We start from the raw sequence: 19105 nt of genomic DNA, 5'->3' as shown, positions 1-19105 counted from the left end.
CATTATATAATGTCATAGTAGAATCTTTTCTTTCTCTTTTTTTTTCTTTTTTTTTCTCTTCTTTTTTTTTGAAATGTATGGTTAAAAGGGGATGTTATAATATTAATAATATTTCTAGTAAGTAAAGGTCAGTATTTAGAGGAGGAAGTAAGTAATCTGTTATGAATTGGGTTTTTTGTTATGAAGAAGTCACAGGGGGTGAGGGGGGTGAGGGGGGTTAGGGAGGGGGAGGGGGGGAAAAAGGGGGAAAAACTTGTATTTGAAAACTTTTTCAATAAAAAAAAAAGAAAAAAAGAAATGGGCTGCTCTTGAGGTGGAGAAGACTGAATAGGTATTGTGGCAGGTGGAGGATGCACGATGATTTCTGCCTGCCTCAGCTCTGTCAAATTTCTTGTCTAAGGCCAAGTGCCTTCGTTTGGCATCTTTCTCTGCAGCCGCAGAGGAAGAGGAGTGAGCAGATTGAGGAGCTGGTCTCTTGGAAAAGTGTTCACTCCTTGAACTGTCCTCCTGATGAGAGGGTGATTTAGAACTCTTTTTTGAGCGGCTACAATTAGCCATGTTAGAAATGCAGCCTAAAATAATATAAGGCTCTATTTAGCAACACAGTATGCCTTAATTCAGAATGAGAGGAATACAATTAAACAATTCTGATAATGTGACTAAAAAGATGGATTTCAGTAATACCAGGCCTCAGGAGTAGGACTCCCCCCCCCCTTTGAGGCAAACAAAATGGCGCCAGAATGACTTCACAGATTAAGCCACCCAAAATGGCAGCCGCCAGGAAAGCAATTAAAGTAAAACGGCTCTGCTGTTAGGGAGAATCAGCTATCAGAGTCAATAGGCTTAAATGTGAAATATTTCTTTAAATAAGATTCTAACCAGCTCCGAAGCAGACAAACTGCTCCGTAAAGAGCTTACACATGCTGCTGCAATTAAAGGACTAACGAGATAGTCCTGTGAAGAAGGGCAGCTCCGGCAATGTGTGGGAGAGCTGGACTTTGTCGGAACGAAGCCTCTCCTCAATCCCAGCTGCGCTGGGACCCACGGAACGGCCCCGCCTGCGCACCCCAACAACTCACAGTTTGATAATCAAGTGATGAATTCAAAGGCTGATCAGCTTTGGAGCTACTGCAGCCGATTAGAAGAACTCGGCTCAGCTGAGCTGCAGGGATGTCGTGCTGATTGCTAATCCTGTGAACAGATAAAAGTTCACTAGAGGAAAGTCAGGTAGAATGGGCGTTGGCTCTTACCTGATACGCCCCTTCTCTGGCAGGCGGGGACGGCAGTCAGGATGGGTGGTGATCAGTTGCGAGTTGTTAGGACCGAGTCTGCAGAACAAGCTTAGCCCCGCCTCCTTGCCATAGCCTTCAGTTTGAGATGAGGATGTAGTGCAGATAAACGTGTCTAGGAAGAGAAAGCAGAGACATTAGCGGAACACCGCCCCCCTCCTGTGACCTTGCACGGGGACGGCCCCCACAGGGAGGGGCTGACTGCCGTGCCCGCCTGCCAGAGAAGGGGCGTATCAGGTAAGAGCCAACGCCCATTCTCCTCAAGGCAGAAGGGACCTGAGTTAGGAGACCTCGTGAACGCCTTGAAGGACCCTCCTGCCGAAGGCACCATCCGCCAAAGCGTAAGCGTCCAGGCGATAATGGCGAGTGAAACTGGTCGGAGAAGCCCACGTGGCCGCCCTGCAGATCTCCACGGACGCTCGCGTCGACCAGGCCACGGATGTGGAAGCACTCCGGGTGGAGTGTGCGGTTATACCCCGGGGAACCGGAAGCGACAGGGCGACGTATGCCGACAATATGCAGGCACGGATCCATCGGCCCAAGGTAGGCGACGAGATCTTGGAACCCAGAGACGAAGGAAGAAACGACACAAACAAGAAATCCGTTTGTCGGAATGAGGAGGTGCGAGCGATGTAAATCTTCACTGCCCAACAAACATCTAAGGAGTGCCAAAGCTTCTCCAAGGGGTGTCGCGGTCTCGGGCAGAAATCTGGTAGTACTAATTCCTGGGATCGATGAAAAACAGAGTTGACCTTCGGGACGAAGGACGGGTCAAAGCGAAGGACAACTCTGTCCGGGTAGAAGATGCAGAGTTCTTTACGAATGGACAACAAGGACATCTCCGAAATACGGCGGGCGGACGTGACCGCCACCAGGAAGGCCACCTTCATCGAAAGGTAACGAAGAGAAACTTCCCGTAAGGGCTCGAAGGGCGCCTTTGTCAGAGCCGAAAGAACCCTCGGGAGGTCCCATGAGGGAAATTGATGCACAGTCGGGGGACGCAGATTGGTAGCCCCCGGAGGTACTGCTGGATCAAGGGATGACTGGAGAGAGGATCTGGGGACCCGCAGGACAGCACCGAAGAGAGGGCCGCCACCTGGCGTCGAAGTGTATTTGGAGCAAGGCCCAAGAGGAACCCCTCCTGAAGGAATTCCAGAACGTGTCGCACCAAGGCTGAGGAAGGTGACAAACGCCTCTTCTGGCACCACCTGGTGAAGGCCCCCCAGGTCGCTTCATAGATACGTAAGGTCGACCCCCTTCTGGAGGCCTGAATCACCGAGACAACTCCCTCGGAGAGGGGAAGCCCGGTCAAATGGAGCCGCTCAGTCTCCAGGCAGTCAGGCTGAACCATTGGGGGTCCGGATGAGTCAGAGGACCCTGCCGGAGGACAATCCGGTCGGACGGAATCAGCCACGGTTGTTGAATCGAGAGGGCACTCAGGTCTGCAAACCATGGGGGCGGCTCCAGCAGGGAGCGAGAAGAACTAGTTCCGGTCGCTCCTCCAGGAGTTTTCTGATGACGTGAGGAATGAGGGGGATCGGGGGAAAGGCGTACAGTAGGAGACCCGAGGGCCAAGGACTCCGCAGAGCGTCCACGGCCTCCGCCCCCAGAGAAGGGAATCTGGTGAAATATCTTGGCAGGTGGTGATTTGATGCCGAGAACAGGTCGACCGCCAGGGGGCCGTAGAGAGCCTGCAGCTCCTGGAACAGCTCCGGGGGTATACTCCACTCCGCGTGGTCGATCTGAGACCTGCTGAGGGAGTCTGCTGCCCAGTTCTCCGTCCCCGAGATATGCGCTGCCTTGATCGAGGCGAGGTTGGTTTCCGCCCACGTGCCCAGTTTGCGGGCCTCGTGCATGAGAGCTCGAGAGCGAGTGCCGCCCAGCCAGTTTACATGTGCTTTGGCCAAGACATTGTCGGTTAGGACCAGAATGTCCCGGCCGAGGATGTGAGGGCGAAAATGTCTCAGAGCGAGGAAGATGGCCCGGAGCTCCAACACGTTGATGTTCATTCGAGATTCGCGGAGCGACCACCGACCTTGAGCCAGCAGGTGTCCGAGATGAGCGCCCCAGCCCGACAGGCTGGCGTCTGTCGTTAGGATCAAACGCTGGGGCTCGCGAAATCTGCTGCCCTTGTGGATCACCTCGGAGGACCACCAAGCCAGGGAGTGGAGCATGGCCGGGGTCAACACCACTCGCGTAGCCGAGGCCGCCCTGCGGGAACTTTGGAAGGGCAGGAGGAACCACTGGAGGTCCCTGCTGTGCAGCCACGACCAAGGGACGATCCCGAACGTTGACACCATTTTGCCAAGAAGACAAGACAAGGTGAGGAGAGAAGATGAGCTCTGGCACCGCACCTGGGAAGCCAACGTGACCAAACTGGAAATGCGTTCAGGGGACAGGAAGACCTCCGAACTAACCGTATCTATTATAGCCCCCAGATGCTGAAGCCTAGTGGAGGGAGTCAGATGGCTCTTACGCCAATTGACAGAGAACCCATGGTCTTCAAGGACGTGCAGGGTAGCCGCTAAATCCTGTTGGGCCTGACTAGGGGATCGGGACAAAATTAAAATATCATCCAGGTAAAATAAAACTCTAATGGGCAACCCACTGAGATAGGCCATGAGGGAAGCCATAATCTTTGTAAAAACTCTAGGGGCAGATGATAACCCAAAGGGCAGGGCCCGATACTGATAATGGTTCCCATCATAACAAAACCGAAGGAATTTACGGTGTTCAGGGAGAACAGGGACGTGAAGGTACGCCTCTGTTAAATCGATGGAAGGTAGAAGGTCCCCCTCCCGGATGGAAAGAAGAATTGTCTGCAGGGATTGCATCTTGAATCGGCGATAAATTAAATAGGAGGGACCTAAACATTTGGGGGCGGAAAAGACCCACAAAGGAGGGGTGGTCGGGTTCTAACCCCTCGTCCTCCGACAAATCCTGCTCAATAATGGCATCCTCCTCCCCTGAAATGGATTCGTGGCTGTCCCTGGAAGGAAAAACGTCTCCTTCCTGAAGGGGGGGGGTTCAGAGACCAAAGGCTGAGACTTAGCGGACAGAGCCTGGTCATTAAGGTATTCGGAAACACGAGAGGAAGCCCTTTCCTGTAGGCCCTGGGCAATGCCCTGACGGATAGAATCCGCAATCAACTGAGCTAAGGCTGGGGTAATAGCCTGCTGGGGAACTTGAGAAACCGCAGGTAGAGCCTCCTGTGGGATCTGAGCGGTGGAAACAGGGCCCCCACCCAGTTGATCTTGGGGCCTAGAATCTGCCTCAGTCTGGGGGGAGGGGAATACTGTGGCAATCTCTGTACCCAACCCATTATCCCCCTGGATGGAAATATCCGGTGACAGGGGGGCCAAACTAAGCGGAAGGGAAGAGCCACTAGGCAAGGGCGCTGAGGGATCAAGGCAGGAAGATGAGATAGCCACCGAAGATGGAAGATTGGCCACTGCGCTAGGGTCAGGAGCTGCCTTGTTAAAGGCACGCTCCATAGCCTTATGGAGGCGTTCGTCCTCCTTAGTAAACTTGGCCGACGAGGAGGACCCTTTCCCAGATGATTTAGGAGGGCGTTGGGACCTAGACTCTTCCCTCCCGGGGTGCCCGAAGTCCCTTCTTGAGGATCAGGCTCGTGGGCTCTCTTCCCTTTGCCACCAGAGGAGCGGGAAGCCTTCGGCAGTATGGCGTCCGCCATTTTGAATTCCGGAGAAAGGCCGCCGTCCACAAAGCACCTCACCAAATGGCCAACGCTGAAATGCTGGAGCGAAGACTTCAGTCGGCCTGGATCTCCGCAATCCGTTGAACTGCTCCGGCAAGGACAAGATCGCTAGCCGAATAGGCACTAGCGCGATCTAAATAAGTGCGAAAAACAAACGGAGCGCCTCACAGCTGCAGAGCGAGTCGCAGCCGATACTGAGAAAGGTCTAAACTTCCAGGAAGTGCGGCAGAGCAGGCTCGTGCACACTGAAGGGTCTGCCGGCCGGCAGCCCAACCGCTCCACACTCGTCAGCGGTCTTCAGGAGAGACAGGCAAAGGCCGTTCACGCTGGGAACGCGGTCTGAGATGAAAAAATAGGGTAGTAAACTGTAGCAGAGAATTGCGAGAAGCCTAGACACGTTGTCCTACTCGACCGAGTCGAAAAACTGGAGGCTATGGCAAGGAGGCGGGGCTAAGCTTGTTCTGCAGACTTGGTCCTAACAACTCGCAACCGATCACCACCCATCCTGACTGCCGTTCCCGCCTTGAGGAGAAAGAGCAGATTGTAAAGAAAAGCTCCACTAATGGAGCACAAGGAAAACACAAGTCTCTTGGATCAGACTGAGTAAAGAACTGGGATAACAGGAAGAGGAGGCGTGTTTATTCATCTTACTCAGTCTCGGACCAATCGGACAGGAGATAGCCCACTCAATGGACTCTCTAAACAGCGCAAGGGAGAAGCCAACATTAGAAATTACTTTTGGTCTGGACATTTTCAACAAGACTTTGATTATTCTTGAGAACAAATGTATGGCCATGATCATCATTACGAGACCAACATGATGTACTTCACACAGATTGCATGCGAGAAAAGAACTACAACATTGAACAGCTTAGTGCATATATCACAGAAAAGAAGCCACTTCTAAATCAAGATCAGAAAAAACCATACCAAATGATCATGGATCAGCTAGCAAAACAACAAGGTGGTTTTACTTGACACTTCTGGGGGCACAGGGAAAACATTTTTAACTAATTTAATTCTCGTCGAAATCAGGGCTCAGGGTGAAGTTGCTTTTTCTGTCTAACACAGGATTGGGATAAATAAATACCCAGGCAACACCGGGTTATCAGCTAGTAATAAAATAAATGGTGTCTGAAAACTATCAGAATGTTCATGAAGCTTCTCTGTGGCATGAGAGGTGATGAATACAACAAGCATCAAACAAGAAATAGGATATTCACTAAACACAAATACAGTAGGTAGCTTTGAGAAAACTCTGGCCATACTGAAGAATGTGTTAAAGGAAAGACATTGGAAGTTAATGTGTCCCAAGAAACCGGCAGAAAGTCAGTGCCTTTTGACTAAGAGAATGAAATTCTAAGTTGGATCCAAAGAGCCATAATTGGGAAAAAAATAACCACAAGCAAAGTTCCATAAATGATTGTACACAGACATATGACCATTCTTTTGTGGCTATTTAAACAAAAAACGGTACAAATCAGAGGTGAAATGCTACCAGTTCTGGCCGGTTCACCCAAACCGTAGTAAAAAATGCTACTGGTTCACTGAAAAATGTAAAAAAAAAGTAAAAAAAAAAGTTCTGACAATCAGCTGAGCGACGCGCGATCGCCAGAACATTTTTTTTACTTTTTAAAGCATTTTTTTACTTTTTACATTTTTTAAAGTTAAAAATGCTTTAAAAAGTAAAAAAAAAAAAAAAAAAGTTCAGACAATCATGCGTTGCTCAGCTGATCATTGGAATTTTTTTTTTTACTTTTTAGTTAGTTAAAAAATGCTTTAAAAAAAAAGGCTCGGATGATTGCGCGGCACAGCTGTGATTGTCCGAACCTTTTTTTTTTTTACTTTTTTAAAGCATTTTTTTTACTACCTATTCACCCAAACCGGTAGCAAAAAATGCTTTAAAAAAGTTTTAAAAAAGGTTTCCAAGATCATGCGCCATAGCTGATTCCCCCGCCCCCTGATTCCCCCGCCCCCGCTGTTCTACTTACCTTCCCAAGCCTCCTTTTGTGCGTACTATGCATGTGCGCACAGCACGTGTTTGGTGCAAACTGTGCATGCGCACACACTTGGCGCACGGCCAGCGAACTGGTAGCAAGTTTTAGTTTAGTTTTCACCACTGTTACAAATCCTTAAGGCTTTTACAGAAGCAGATATTTTTATAGTATGAAGTACATCATATTTACTCTAATCCAACTCCATGATACTAGGTTGTTTACTAGCAGTGTTATATCCCTACCACCCTCTCACCCAGTTTAAGCCCTGATTATCTGTAAAACAATGTGACATTTTCAGTTCTAAAACCATACCACAGTTCTAAAAACATGCATATTATCAATTGGGCTGTGCAATTCTTTGGATTCAAGGGAAAACATGCTTTCAAGTGCACAGACCTATTTTAAATTTCTTAAATTAAAATACATTTCCCTGGAATTGTGTAGCTTTTCTGATGGAGCTATATATGCAATGTCACATTCAAGTGAAGCATTTTCTTCCCTTGCCATCATATACAGGCCTACTATATTTACAACAGAAGAATGCTTCTCTTCAATAAAAAAGCATAACGTCATAATGATAACTTCTTATGGTTTGCAATGTTGTTGATTAGAAACTCCTGCTTATCAATCAAGTATATTTTTGATACAATTTTTAGTTGTATTATTTCTGGTAATTATTCTGTGGTCATTGAGAAAAAAGGATGGTAGAAATCAGTGATTCTTTAGAACAGAATGTTCCTAGTTTTACTAATCAAAAGGATAGGTAAGAGTAAACACTGGAGCTCATACCGTAATTAGACACTCTCAATTACTATATTAGAGGCAGTATGATTGTGTCACAAACTTTATTTGAAGCAATCAAGAAAGTGACATTGTATTATCTCTCCATATATTATCATTATCTCTCCTAGCACGGCATACCAAGTCTGAATGTTGGAAAACATGAAAGACCATCAAACACTTAGTTGGTATTTTCACTTTTACAACTTATTCTTTCAATTTTTTCATATTATTATCTTTAGAATAGTGGGTCTTTTTTACTTTCAAATGGATATCCCTAATTTTAGAATGAACTAACTATCAAATAACTCATTCCAACTCATTATTTCCAAATCATTTCCCAGTGGTGATTAACTTTCTAAAACAAAGTTGATGGGGATCAAACCAGCTGGAAAACCACATTCTTTGGCCTGAGAGTAATGTAATATGTGGAAATAGACTGCAGTTATTCAGAGATAATTATAGTGATGTGTTATTTAATTCGGTATCCAGTGGTTTATAGAATTTTCCAAACTCTCTAAAGAAAGTTACTGAGAAGATCTCACTAAGACCATAGCTCATACCAAGCAAAGTAGAATTTGTTTTCTGTCCACGCGACATCCTTCCATATAGAGATCGCATCACCTTAGCACTTCCAAAATGCTTGAACCGAGTTCTGACATGTTCATAATACCATTCCAGTGATCCAGTTTTGACAATCCTGCCCAAGAGATGAGAGACAGTACACGTTAGCCAGGATCGATTCTTCCAAATTTTCTATCAGTTAAAATATCCTGACTGGTTTCAGTGAGGAAGACTGAAAATATTCTAGAAAATGATAATGCTTTCAAATATAACTAATAAACCCGAGCACTGTCAATACATTACTCCTATTCAGGGTAGTCATCTAAATAGAAAATTCAGGGTAGTCATCTAAATAGAAAAAACAGGGTCCTGCTGTTCTTGAATAACCTGCAAGGCAACCCGAAGTTGCCTTAAAAGGGAGATGGTGACATAAAAAGTAATTAATTAATTAAATAAATAAATACAATTCACATATTGACTGTTCTCATTTTAAGAAGGAACTCTTTAAAGAACGAGCTACTCGCATTTTTCTTCACACTTTTGGCTCAAGGTACATGCATCCAGATTAAAGTTTTTTTTTTATACAATGCATTAGTTATCTGTGTATGAATAATGCAAACATAAGGTTGTATTTTCTCAAAATTATTCTAGGTAAAGAGAATTGCCTTTAGTCTTGAAATAAGATAATGTGGTATTGAGTCAGAAAGTAGGAGCCATTGTTCAGAAAAGTTCTAATGTCCCACATTTGGTATTCTTTAAATAAGGAATAGTCCTGTGTGTTTCTATACAGATCATATGAATAATACTCATCAATTAAGGCCTATCATGGCAATGATGTTGCTATAGGAATTAGGGTAAATCTGATTAGTTACTTAGTATTACTAGTTTTTGATGGTCAAGGAAGTAAGAAACAAAAAGAAAATGGCTGCTAAAGTATAGCAGAAGAGGCAGATAAAACAGAAGTATTGTCCATAAATAACAGTGGAAAATCCATGAAAAATAGAGGTTTTAAAAATATTTTTAAATGTTTATTGTTTTAGCAATTTAAAAGACCAAAAAAAGGACAAGGCACAGCTCTTATCTTTGCACATTTAACTTTTAAAAATACTGCATTAAACATATCTTTTAAAACATTTTTTAACATAGTGTTAAATATTGTAACGCTCTCTACATGGGGCTCCCCTTGAGGTGCACCCGGAGGCTCCAACTGGCGCAGAGTGCGGCCGCGCGGGTGGTTATGGGAGCAACATGGAGCTCCCATGTAACACCTCTCCTGCGCGAGCTGCACTGGCTCCCGGTGGTCTTCCGGGTGCGCTTCAAGGTGCTGGTTACCACCTTTAAAGCGCTCCATGGCTTAGGACCTGGTTACTTACGGGACCGCCTACTACCATCAACAGCCTCCCACCGACCAGTACGCTCCCACAGAGAGGGGCTCCTCCAGGTGCCGTCGGCCAAACAATGTCGGCTGTCGGCCCCCAGGGGGAGAGCCTTCTCTGTGGGGGCCCCGACGATCTGGAATGAGCTCCCCCCAGAGATACGGAGGATTCCGGATCTGCGCACCTTCCGCCGCGAGTTGAAGACGCTTTTATTTTATCAAGCCGGCCTCGCCTAATTCTTCTCCCTTTAAACTGTAAATTTTAAAATTTTTAAATGTATTTTAAAATTATGGGTTTTTAATTAGTATTAATTCAGCCAAATTTATTTAATTCATTTTATTTGATCTTAAATTTTGTATATTTATGTGTTTTATCTCATGGCTGTGCACCGCCCTGAGTCCTTCGGGAGTAGGGCGGTATAGAAATTCAATAAAATAAAATAAAATAAATAAATAAATTTGCCAATCTAGAAAGTAGATCAAACTCTCATATTCTAAGAATGGGAAAAAAAAGCAGCTTCAAGCTAATTTGCTTTTAGATGAGTACAAGGAGCTAAGGAGCTTAAAAAAAAGAAAGAAAACAATGTCTCAATTTACGGTTATCTTTGCAGAGATCACTATCTTTCAGCATAACATATTTATAAGGCTATTACAATAAACATCCAAGGAATAATCCTATGTGTTGTGTCCTTTGGATAATTATAGTTTAAGAGTCTCCTCTTAATAATGGAAGATGTTGATATTAGTATCTCCCCCCCCCCGCCGTCCATTCCTTCCTCTAATTTCTACTCTCACAGATGTCCAGAGAGAGAAGGGATAACAAGTGATGAAACATACGTTGTAACAGCATGACACAAATTTTATATAGTTGCATTCAGCACTGGGCCACAAGGATAAAAGGGTATAGTTTGCAATCCATCACCATGCAGGTTTCATAATTTTTCTCTCATCATGACTAGTTCTCAGTTCTGGATATACAGTATTACTAACAGGATTCAATTGGTTCAAATGAACCAAAACTAACCAAACTAAACACAATATTCTTGTAAGACTTGCTAAGTCATGAAAGCTATGCTTCACATGAGAAATTTAAAAGTTAAGAGCCTTGGTAGTAAGGGGTTTAAGGCACCCTGTTATTAAGCTGGTTATTAAGACCAGCTGCCTGCAATTACTGCAGGGTTCGAATCTCGCCAAGGCTCAAGGTCGACTCAGCCTTCCATCCTTTCTAAGGTAGGTAAATTGAGGACCCAGTTGTGGGGGCAATAAGCTGACTTTGTATAAATATACAAAAGGATGAAGGCTATTGCTGAGCACATTGTAAGCCGCCCTGAGTCTTCGGAGAAGGGCGGCATATAAATCAAATTAAAAAAAAAAAAAGTTTAACAAAGTTACCACTTAATATGTAGACAGAACTGTAATAAAGAAAGGAGATGACAAAACTCTTGTCTAATCCACTTACCTAACTAGGCGGCATGGATCACACATCCAACCTTGCTCCTTTTTGTTGTACTGGCTGCAACTTTTGCATATGTACAAGTGGCAGTCCAAGCACTGGCGTTTGCTGTTTAATAGAAACTTAAAGGGTTGCAGGCAATGGATACAGAGTGTTTCGTTGAGGTGGGATTGACTGGACAATAGCTCCCGCTTAGTGCTTTCTTTTTCAATTTTGCATTTTAGATCCCTTTGGGTAGAAATAAATAAACACTGTCATCTGTTTATCACACAGTACACACACTCACATATAGGCATGCATTTCTGAATACTGCAAGCCCTCCAGAGTCTTCTAGAGTGGGTGGCCATAATAAATGGAATCGGTAATAATAACATTAATAATATCCATATTGTATATTTAAGTAAATGGTATCAAAAAAAGCTTTTGATATTTAATCAGATAAAAATATGAGAGAAGGTGAATTATTCATTCATAATGGGGCACTTAAAATTCAAATTCCTTATGTGAAACAGAGCAGCAGTGGACAGCTTTCTGCAACCTACAGTTTAAATTTTGTTAATTTTTTTCCTTAAGGATCAGAATTTTCATACATTGATAGGACCAGGATTTTCCGGCTTCTGTATATGAAGGTATACTGTACATATTATATCTACCTAAGAAGGCTTAAAAAAAAAAAGAATTAAAACATTCTACTAAAAATCAATTTCATACTACCCCCTATTAAATTTACTTCCCTCCCAAACTACACCTTTTTATTTATTCACCAAATACTCTCTTTTTACCTTGTCTTTCTGTTTGAGCCCCTGCTCTGGAGCCACTTTCTGTTGCTTTCTCTTTGGAGGGGGGAGGGGGATGTTAGAAACCATCAGTCCAACTAAAGGCTTCAGGAGAGCTCAAGGGAGATGACACTGACAACCCACGACATCAAGGACCATCTCCAACCCACCATCCAAGCACACTCCCTCCCTGCGCAGGCTACGCCCACCCCGGCTCCGCAAAAGCAAAAAATGTAATGTGATTGATTTTGACACCCGTGATCTAGTACTTTCCTTACTTCTCTCTTCCAAAATACAAATCTGTGAATCCTGCTGGATCTTTAATTGTTTTTGATAATACTGACTACAATGGGACAACTCAGTGTGGTCAGCTCGGCAGGGCCAGTTTATTGCAGACAGCTTGCCACCACCAAGTTGCCTCTGCCAGCTTGCCACTGCCAAATCGCTGTAGGACAACTCACACAGCTAACTCACCGTGGGGACAGCTCGCTGTGGGCAGCTGGAGGCAGAGCTGGGCAAGTGGCTGAGGGAGCAGAAGGGAAGAGCGCAGAGTGGCAGCAGGGGGTGTGGAAAAAAAAAGGCCACTGCTCTGTCCATCACTTGCTCGGCTCTCCCTCCGGCTGCCCACGGCGAATTGTCCCCGCAGCGAGTTGGCAATATGGAGTTGTCATATGGTGATTTGGCAGTGGTGAGTTGGCAGAGGCGACTTGGTGCTGACAAGTTGGCTGCGGTAAGCTGACCCTGCTGAGCTGGCCACGTCGAATTGTCCCATTGTAGTCAGTACTACCAAAAACACTTAGTGATCTGCTGGCAATGGCAACTGGCGGCAATGAGCCGGCTACGGCGAGTAGTTCTAGACCCTACAATATCATTTTTGGAATGGCTTTGTCATCTGGAGGCACAACACAGGAATGCAGTAGTTTCCGTCCCACCTATGAGCCATTTTCAGAAGACAGACAGAATCATCCTTTCTTGCCTTCATGACAGTTGAACTTCTATATTCATACTGTTTAATTTGTAAACAAAGCCACTGACTGAATCTGATTTCTTGGGACTCAGGAATTACACTAATTGGGTTATTGTTATTCTGTGGTATCAACTGAATAAAGAGACTTCCCCTAAAATATTCCACAGAATCCTACAACAACATAATCATTCCAAGCACACACTCCATATTTCTTATAGCAAGAACACTTTAAAATTTTCATATTGTTTCTCCAAATACTATACTCCTAATGGTTTAATAGTTATATCTAACTAGTTTTTTTCTATAAGAAAACAAGAATAGTTTCCTTCTGGATTTTTTTTTTATAGTGTACAAGCCTGGCATTTCCTAGTCATCCCCGAAGTTGTAGACAGGTTCAATTTAAGTTTTTAAGGTTTGCAAAGGTTGGGCAGATACCACCGAGCTGTGCATGTAAAGCTGAACTCTCAAAATCACAGAGAATCTCCATAGATGTAATTCTGCATAGATTTTGAATTACTTTTAAGCGTTGGCTTTAGTACACTAGAAGGGAAAGGGAGACTAATCCAGACAGATGAGTATTTCTCAACCATGGCAATTTTAAAATATGTGGATTTTAATTCCTGCTGGCTGGGGAATTCTGGGAGTTGAAATCCATGCTTCTTAAAATTGCTAAGAGTGAGAAACACCTAGACAGAAGCCACTGAAACAATCCCTCCACTTGGGCCTGAGATTTACATTTGCTTTTTAACTTGTTAGGTACCAACTCTGTAGCTTAGCACATCAAAGAATGTGTGGGAACAAGAGACTGCATTTGGGTATTACTTTAAAATGACATTCATTTATTTAGCTTAGTCATCTAGACTAAAGGAGAGAAAATTGGGTTTCCCATGGAACATGATTACTAACTACATCATACTCTAAATCCACAGATCTCAAAGTATAAAGCAGACATCCTCTGAAGAAATCTGGTGAATCTATCTTTTGTGACATTTTCCTGTAAAACAAATACTTAGAAGTTCATAAACTTTCTTGATATCATTATTGCCCTATGTGATAAACTATCATCATCATCATCAATTTTGTCTTGTTTACTAAGTTGGTGGGTGGCCAAGGGTAAAAAAATACAGCTTCCAAGGTCATATTAGCAGAAGTAAGATTCAAATTAGGGGCTTCCTCTTGAAGGTTCTTAATTGCTGAATGAGAATATGCCTGAGTCACAAATTTTGAACGGTAATTAGACCCACTAAGAATAACATGGGTAGCTCTGTTTCTTTCTTATAGTGATTTAGGCATCTGCAGAGTATATTCAGCGCAAATCCAGAAGAGTCTTGCACAGTGGCTGTCAGGCATGAAAGAGCAGGTCCACATATGAAGGTTCAATTAAACTGATTTATTGTTAAAAGCCTATGTACAGGAATCTACTCAACTAACAATCAGCATCTGCTTAGAGTTAACGTGTTTCCCTGAAAATAAGATCCTGTCCTATATTTTTTTGAACCCTGAAATAAGCGCTTGGCCTTATTGCCATGCGCTCAAAAGCCCGATTGGGCTTATTATCAGGGGATATCTTATTTTGGGGGAAACAGGGTAGATAAGGGTCAACAGCACTTAAGTGAGGGGGGCTTTAAATCTTCCTTTCCCGCCCTGGGCTGAAGTCAAAATCTTTGCCCTGTAAAGGAATATGGAATAATCATCTGAGTTTGTAGGAACTAAAAATATATTCCAATCAACATCTCACATAAATGAACACTTTTAAGCTGGATTTTACCAGCGCAGATCCGCCAGGTTGTCTGATAGACTTCTGCTTGCTTTCAGCACAGTTAGAAATACACACCATCTTTTGTTTGCCTTTGAGGCAATGATTAAGGAATGTAGTATTTGCACTGTAGGACAGGTCCTTGATGACTTATTTCCAGGTGGGTAGGACTGGAAAGTATAACTGGAAAATTTTCATATACATAGTTATTAATGTTGCTCCTGTGGTATATTAACCAGCAACAGTGCATTGAGATGTTTGCTTTTTCTGTTTTCGCAAATGTCTGGAGGTATGACCAAATAAATAAGTAAATACATTGTGTACACAGACAAAAAGGGAGATTAATTTAGGGGCTCAACAAGTCAAATATAGAAGTTAAGCATTTATACATATGAAAAATATCAGTGCCTAAATAACTGATATTTTGAAACTCTGTTTCGACTATGGATATCAGCACAATAAAGTAATCCTAGGTTTCTACAGAACATTTACATAATGAGCAGCTTGGGAGAGTAAGTATGCAAGAGTTACATGTGAATAATTTCATAAATGCTGAACTTTAACTTTTACTTTAACTTTTAACTTTTTGCTGAACTTTAAAATGTACGTTTTCCATGTAGTAAGGTAACATCTATCAAATCATTTGCATCTACTTTTTACAGCCATAAAAGAACCCAATGAAAAAAGGGGGCTTTGCTTTGAGGAGGTTACATTCTGTTTTATTATAGTATAGAAAATAACTTATTTGAGTAACTCAAGAAAGCTCCTACTATCTGTCTACTCATGAAACCCACTTCATTTCATGCTAGTGATTTAACTGGCTCCATAATTAGATGGTAGGAAAAGACCTTCTGCATCTTAAGTAAACATGATGGAAACTACCACGTTTGTTTATTCATTACATCTACCCAATTCTGGTAGATCAGGGCATGGATGGAGGGGTGTCTGGTTGAACAGCCGCAAGAAAATCTTGCTTCTATGTAGGGGAATCTGGTACTTCACATCTCACATTTCATCACTATTTTTGCCTCATTTTATCAAGTTTATAGCTACAATTAGGATGGAAAAAGTACATGGCCTAGGACCTGTTGTTGGTAACAATCTAGCCAGCCAATTTGATCCTGCAAGATTGGCATCCTATTGGTTACTCTGATTAACAATGTCATCTATTGGGACTTTGAAAGCACACCTCTGTAAACAGCACTGCCCTGTAAGAGATTTCCCTGAGAACTGGATAGCTCCTCACATTGCTGCCTTTGGCAAGGAAAAGGGAGACCCCTCGCTTCAACCCATTAGCCATCTTTTTATCTTTTATTGCTTTTATTGTAATTTTTTTGTTTGATTGTTGTGAGATGGCATACAAGTTTAATAAATTATTATTACTATAGCCTCTTTATATTTCAGCACAATTGAGAACTGTTCTCAAATTCAGATTAAGTTAAATTAAGGTTAAGGCAACTAAGTACATCTTGCCTAATGAAGAGAAGGATTAGAGGTGACATTATTAACTATCTTCCAATACACGAGGCTCTGTCACAGAGATGAGGGGGTTGACTTATTCTCCAAAGCACCCGAGGGCAGGACAAGAAGCAATGGGTGGAAGCTCATCAGAGGGAATTCAAACCTGGAGCTAAGGAGAAATTTTCTGGCAGGAATTAACCAATGGAACAACTTGTGTCCCAGAGTTGTGTGTGCTCCATCACTAGAAGTTTTCAAGAAAAGATTGTATAACCATTTGTCTGGAACGGTATAAGATCTCCTAACTTGAGCAGAGGGTTGGACCAATAGACTTCCAAGATCCCTTCCAGTTCTATGATTTTTTGATTCTATGATTCCATATTCTGCTATAACAGATCATGAATGGAGCAGCAACACAGAAATTGCAACAGGTAGCAGCTAATGACAAAAAAGGATAGAAGAGACCTAATTTGGAAAGGAAAAAGACAAAAGCAGAGATACAGATTCCAAAACTAATTTTGGAATTGTGGTTATTCCAGGGTTGGATCTGAATGTACAAATCATTATTCCTGCCAAGAAAATCTTCCTCTTTGGCTGGTGCATTTAGCTATGCCATTTGTTGGAAGGCCTGGATTATTTGCAAGTCTCTTGTTATTTGCAGCCTCTAATTGCTTATAAATAATTAAGAGGGGATCTGGCTGCAATCACTAATTCAGGTTGGATACATCATACTCTGAGTAGAAGGTATTTGGAAATCTCAGTTATCAGAACTAGCTTTTGTGGAAATCTATTTTGGCACAGCTGAAGTGATACTTATTTCCTAAAACAGCGATCCCCAACCTTTGTGACTTGGCGGCCCGGCTGGGGAGGAGGGGGAAACTGGGCCATATGAGCAGCAGGCTGGCTCACACATGCGCAGCTCCATTCACACAAGATAGAAGAGAAACCTTTGAGGTGCAGTCACAGCTCTTTCAGGCTTCTCCATGGCAAAAGGACGGAAGGCCTGAAGCAGTGTGAGATCACTCTCCCCCCCATCCCCCAAGCTTTTCCTCTTTGCAAAAGCTTTTGCCATCGAGAAGTCTTTGGGGCTGTGGTCTTGTGCTCCTTCAGACTCACCAAAGCTGCCTGACATTCCAAGTGCTGTCGCTTGCATAAGTAGGGCTGTGAGCGCTGGCAACCGCCACTTGTGTGATTGGGGTTGCATGTGCGCCAGCCCACCACTCATGCAGCCCAGTTGTGAATAGGCCACGGCCTGGCAATGGGCTGCAGTCTACAGGTTGGGGACCCCTGTCCTAAAACACAATTATTTCTGATCAGAGTATTGAAAACAGTATCTTCTCTCACAAAAGTGATCACTACCAGAGTTTGTTTTTAGAAGCAAGGCAGACCCTGTGTGTAGGAGCCATGCCAAGACATTTGGCCAACAGTTGAAAGGATTCTTATTTCAGCAGACTTTTGAATTATTTTAATTTTGTACTCTACATGTTGCACTGGTATTATCTCTTGGCTCTTTAATACTAAACTGTGACATTGTGGTTATGATCTTATTGCATATATTTATTCTATACAGTAAGCTATTTTGTTGGCTCTGGTACTTGAGACAAACAAAAATAAATCAATAAATTGGCTGCATTCCATACAGGATCTAGGGTCTATAATTCAGGCTGCTACTTTTCTCAAAAAATGTGAGGAAGAACAGAAGCCTATCTTAATACTGAAAGTCAGTGGACAGTAGAAGCAAAAGGGGCAGCTTTCCAGGGGCCCAAACAGTTCTAGATAGCTAGAATAATCCATTGGTTTTTTGAGAAAGGCCTATGAGCCTAAGTACAAGAATCCATTCTGAATTATTCTGCAATGTGAACATACAAAGTCTAAATTGCCCAGGGAGATTTAGAATGATTAGACGAGAATGATTTCTCATTTTTTTTGCCAAAATGTTCCTCTTCCTGAACCACTCAGAGTACAGTCTGCTCACCATGGACATAGGAAAATATTATTTTTCTGATTATGGATACTGTAGAGTTATTAATATAAATGTATACTTTAAGGAGCCTCCCATTTTGATGAGTCACTTCCAGACTCTTCCCACAAAATAAATAAAATCTTTAACAAGGCTGAATTGGGCTTTCCTGTCTCCTTAATATTTGTCCCTCTTATTTCCCATACTGACATTAGATTTTCAAGGCAAAGCCCAACACTGAAAAACATATATTTTGTGGTGTATGGCAATGTGTCCTGTCTAGCCAAAGCCTTTATCAAACCAAACAACGCTTTTACACATCAAACCTTACTATAAGACGTCCTTCAAATATTTCTCCACTCTCCCTCATATTCTTCTTTTATCGGTTCAGAAAACAATCAAACAAACCAAAAAAGCAATGGCTGTTAGAGATCTTTCTAGCATTCAAATGTGTTGAGTATTTCATGTTTGGCTAAAAGTTCTTCCCAACTGCATGATTCATGTATGTATGTATGTATGTATGTATGTATGTATGTATGTATGTATGTATATGTAAACGAACAAAAAAACTAATAAATAAATAAATAAATGGAGAGCAGCTTATTAAACGAGCAACATTATAAATATGAATAAACTATTTGCGATGGTATAATTTGGATTATATTCCTTAATATTATTTTTATATGGTTCAATATAAAAAAACCAGCTTGAAAATGCATATTAAACACCCACTTTGCATTTTCATCTGACAAATAACTATGTTTTAAATACTCACTCTAAACGTTCTTCCTCTTTTTTGCGCAGATCAAAGTCCCGCTGAACTACTTCCCAGATATGTTTGGCCTCTTCATCTGTTAACCTGGAAAGGTCAAGCTTCTTTCCCATTTTTAGAAAGTAAAATCCCTAAAAATGAAATAAAAGTAAGATAAATGTAATCAAATCGGACATGCCTACAATTATATTTTGAGATACTTGGGTTTTTTCCAAGGCACATTTAGTATCAGCTCTACTT

General features: G+C 42.6%; 1 protein-coding gene across 7 annotated transcripts in view; it reads right to left on the bottom strand.

The window, feature by feature from the left end:
- Nucleotides 1-19105, bottom strand: part of MLPH (melanophilin) — a 105141-nt gene that overhangs the window by 79913 nt on the left and 6123 nt on the right. For all 7 annotated transcript variants that reach the window (XM_087885872.1, XM_087885866.1, XM_087885864.1 and 4 more), the window contains 3 exons: nucleotides 18869-18996; nucleotides 11183-11404; nucleotides 8348-8484 (listed from right to left, as the gene is read on the bottom strand). In XM_087885872.1, coding sequence (XP_087741998.1) covers nucleotides 8348-8484; nucleotides 11183-11404; nucleotides 18869-18978 — 469 coding nt within the window. In that variant the 5' untranslated portion in view covers nucleotides 18979-18996. The remainder of the gene's footprint in view (nucleotides 1-8347; nucleotides 8485-11182; nucleotides 11405-18868; nucleotides 18997-19105) is intronic.

The sequence above is a fragment of the Pantherophis guttatus genome, chromosome 1 (assembly GCF_059756535.1).
Source record: "Pantherophis guttatus breed Tessera chromosome 1, ASM5975653v1, whole genome shotgun sequence".
Lineage (NCBI taxonomy): Eukaryota > Metazoa > Chordata > Lepidosauria > Squamata > Colubridae > Pantherophis > Pantherophis guttatus.
This window is presented reverse-complemented; position numbering and strand designations above follow the sequence as displayed.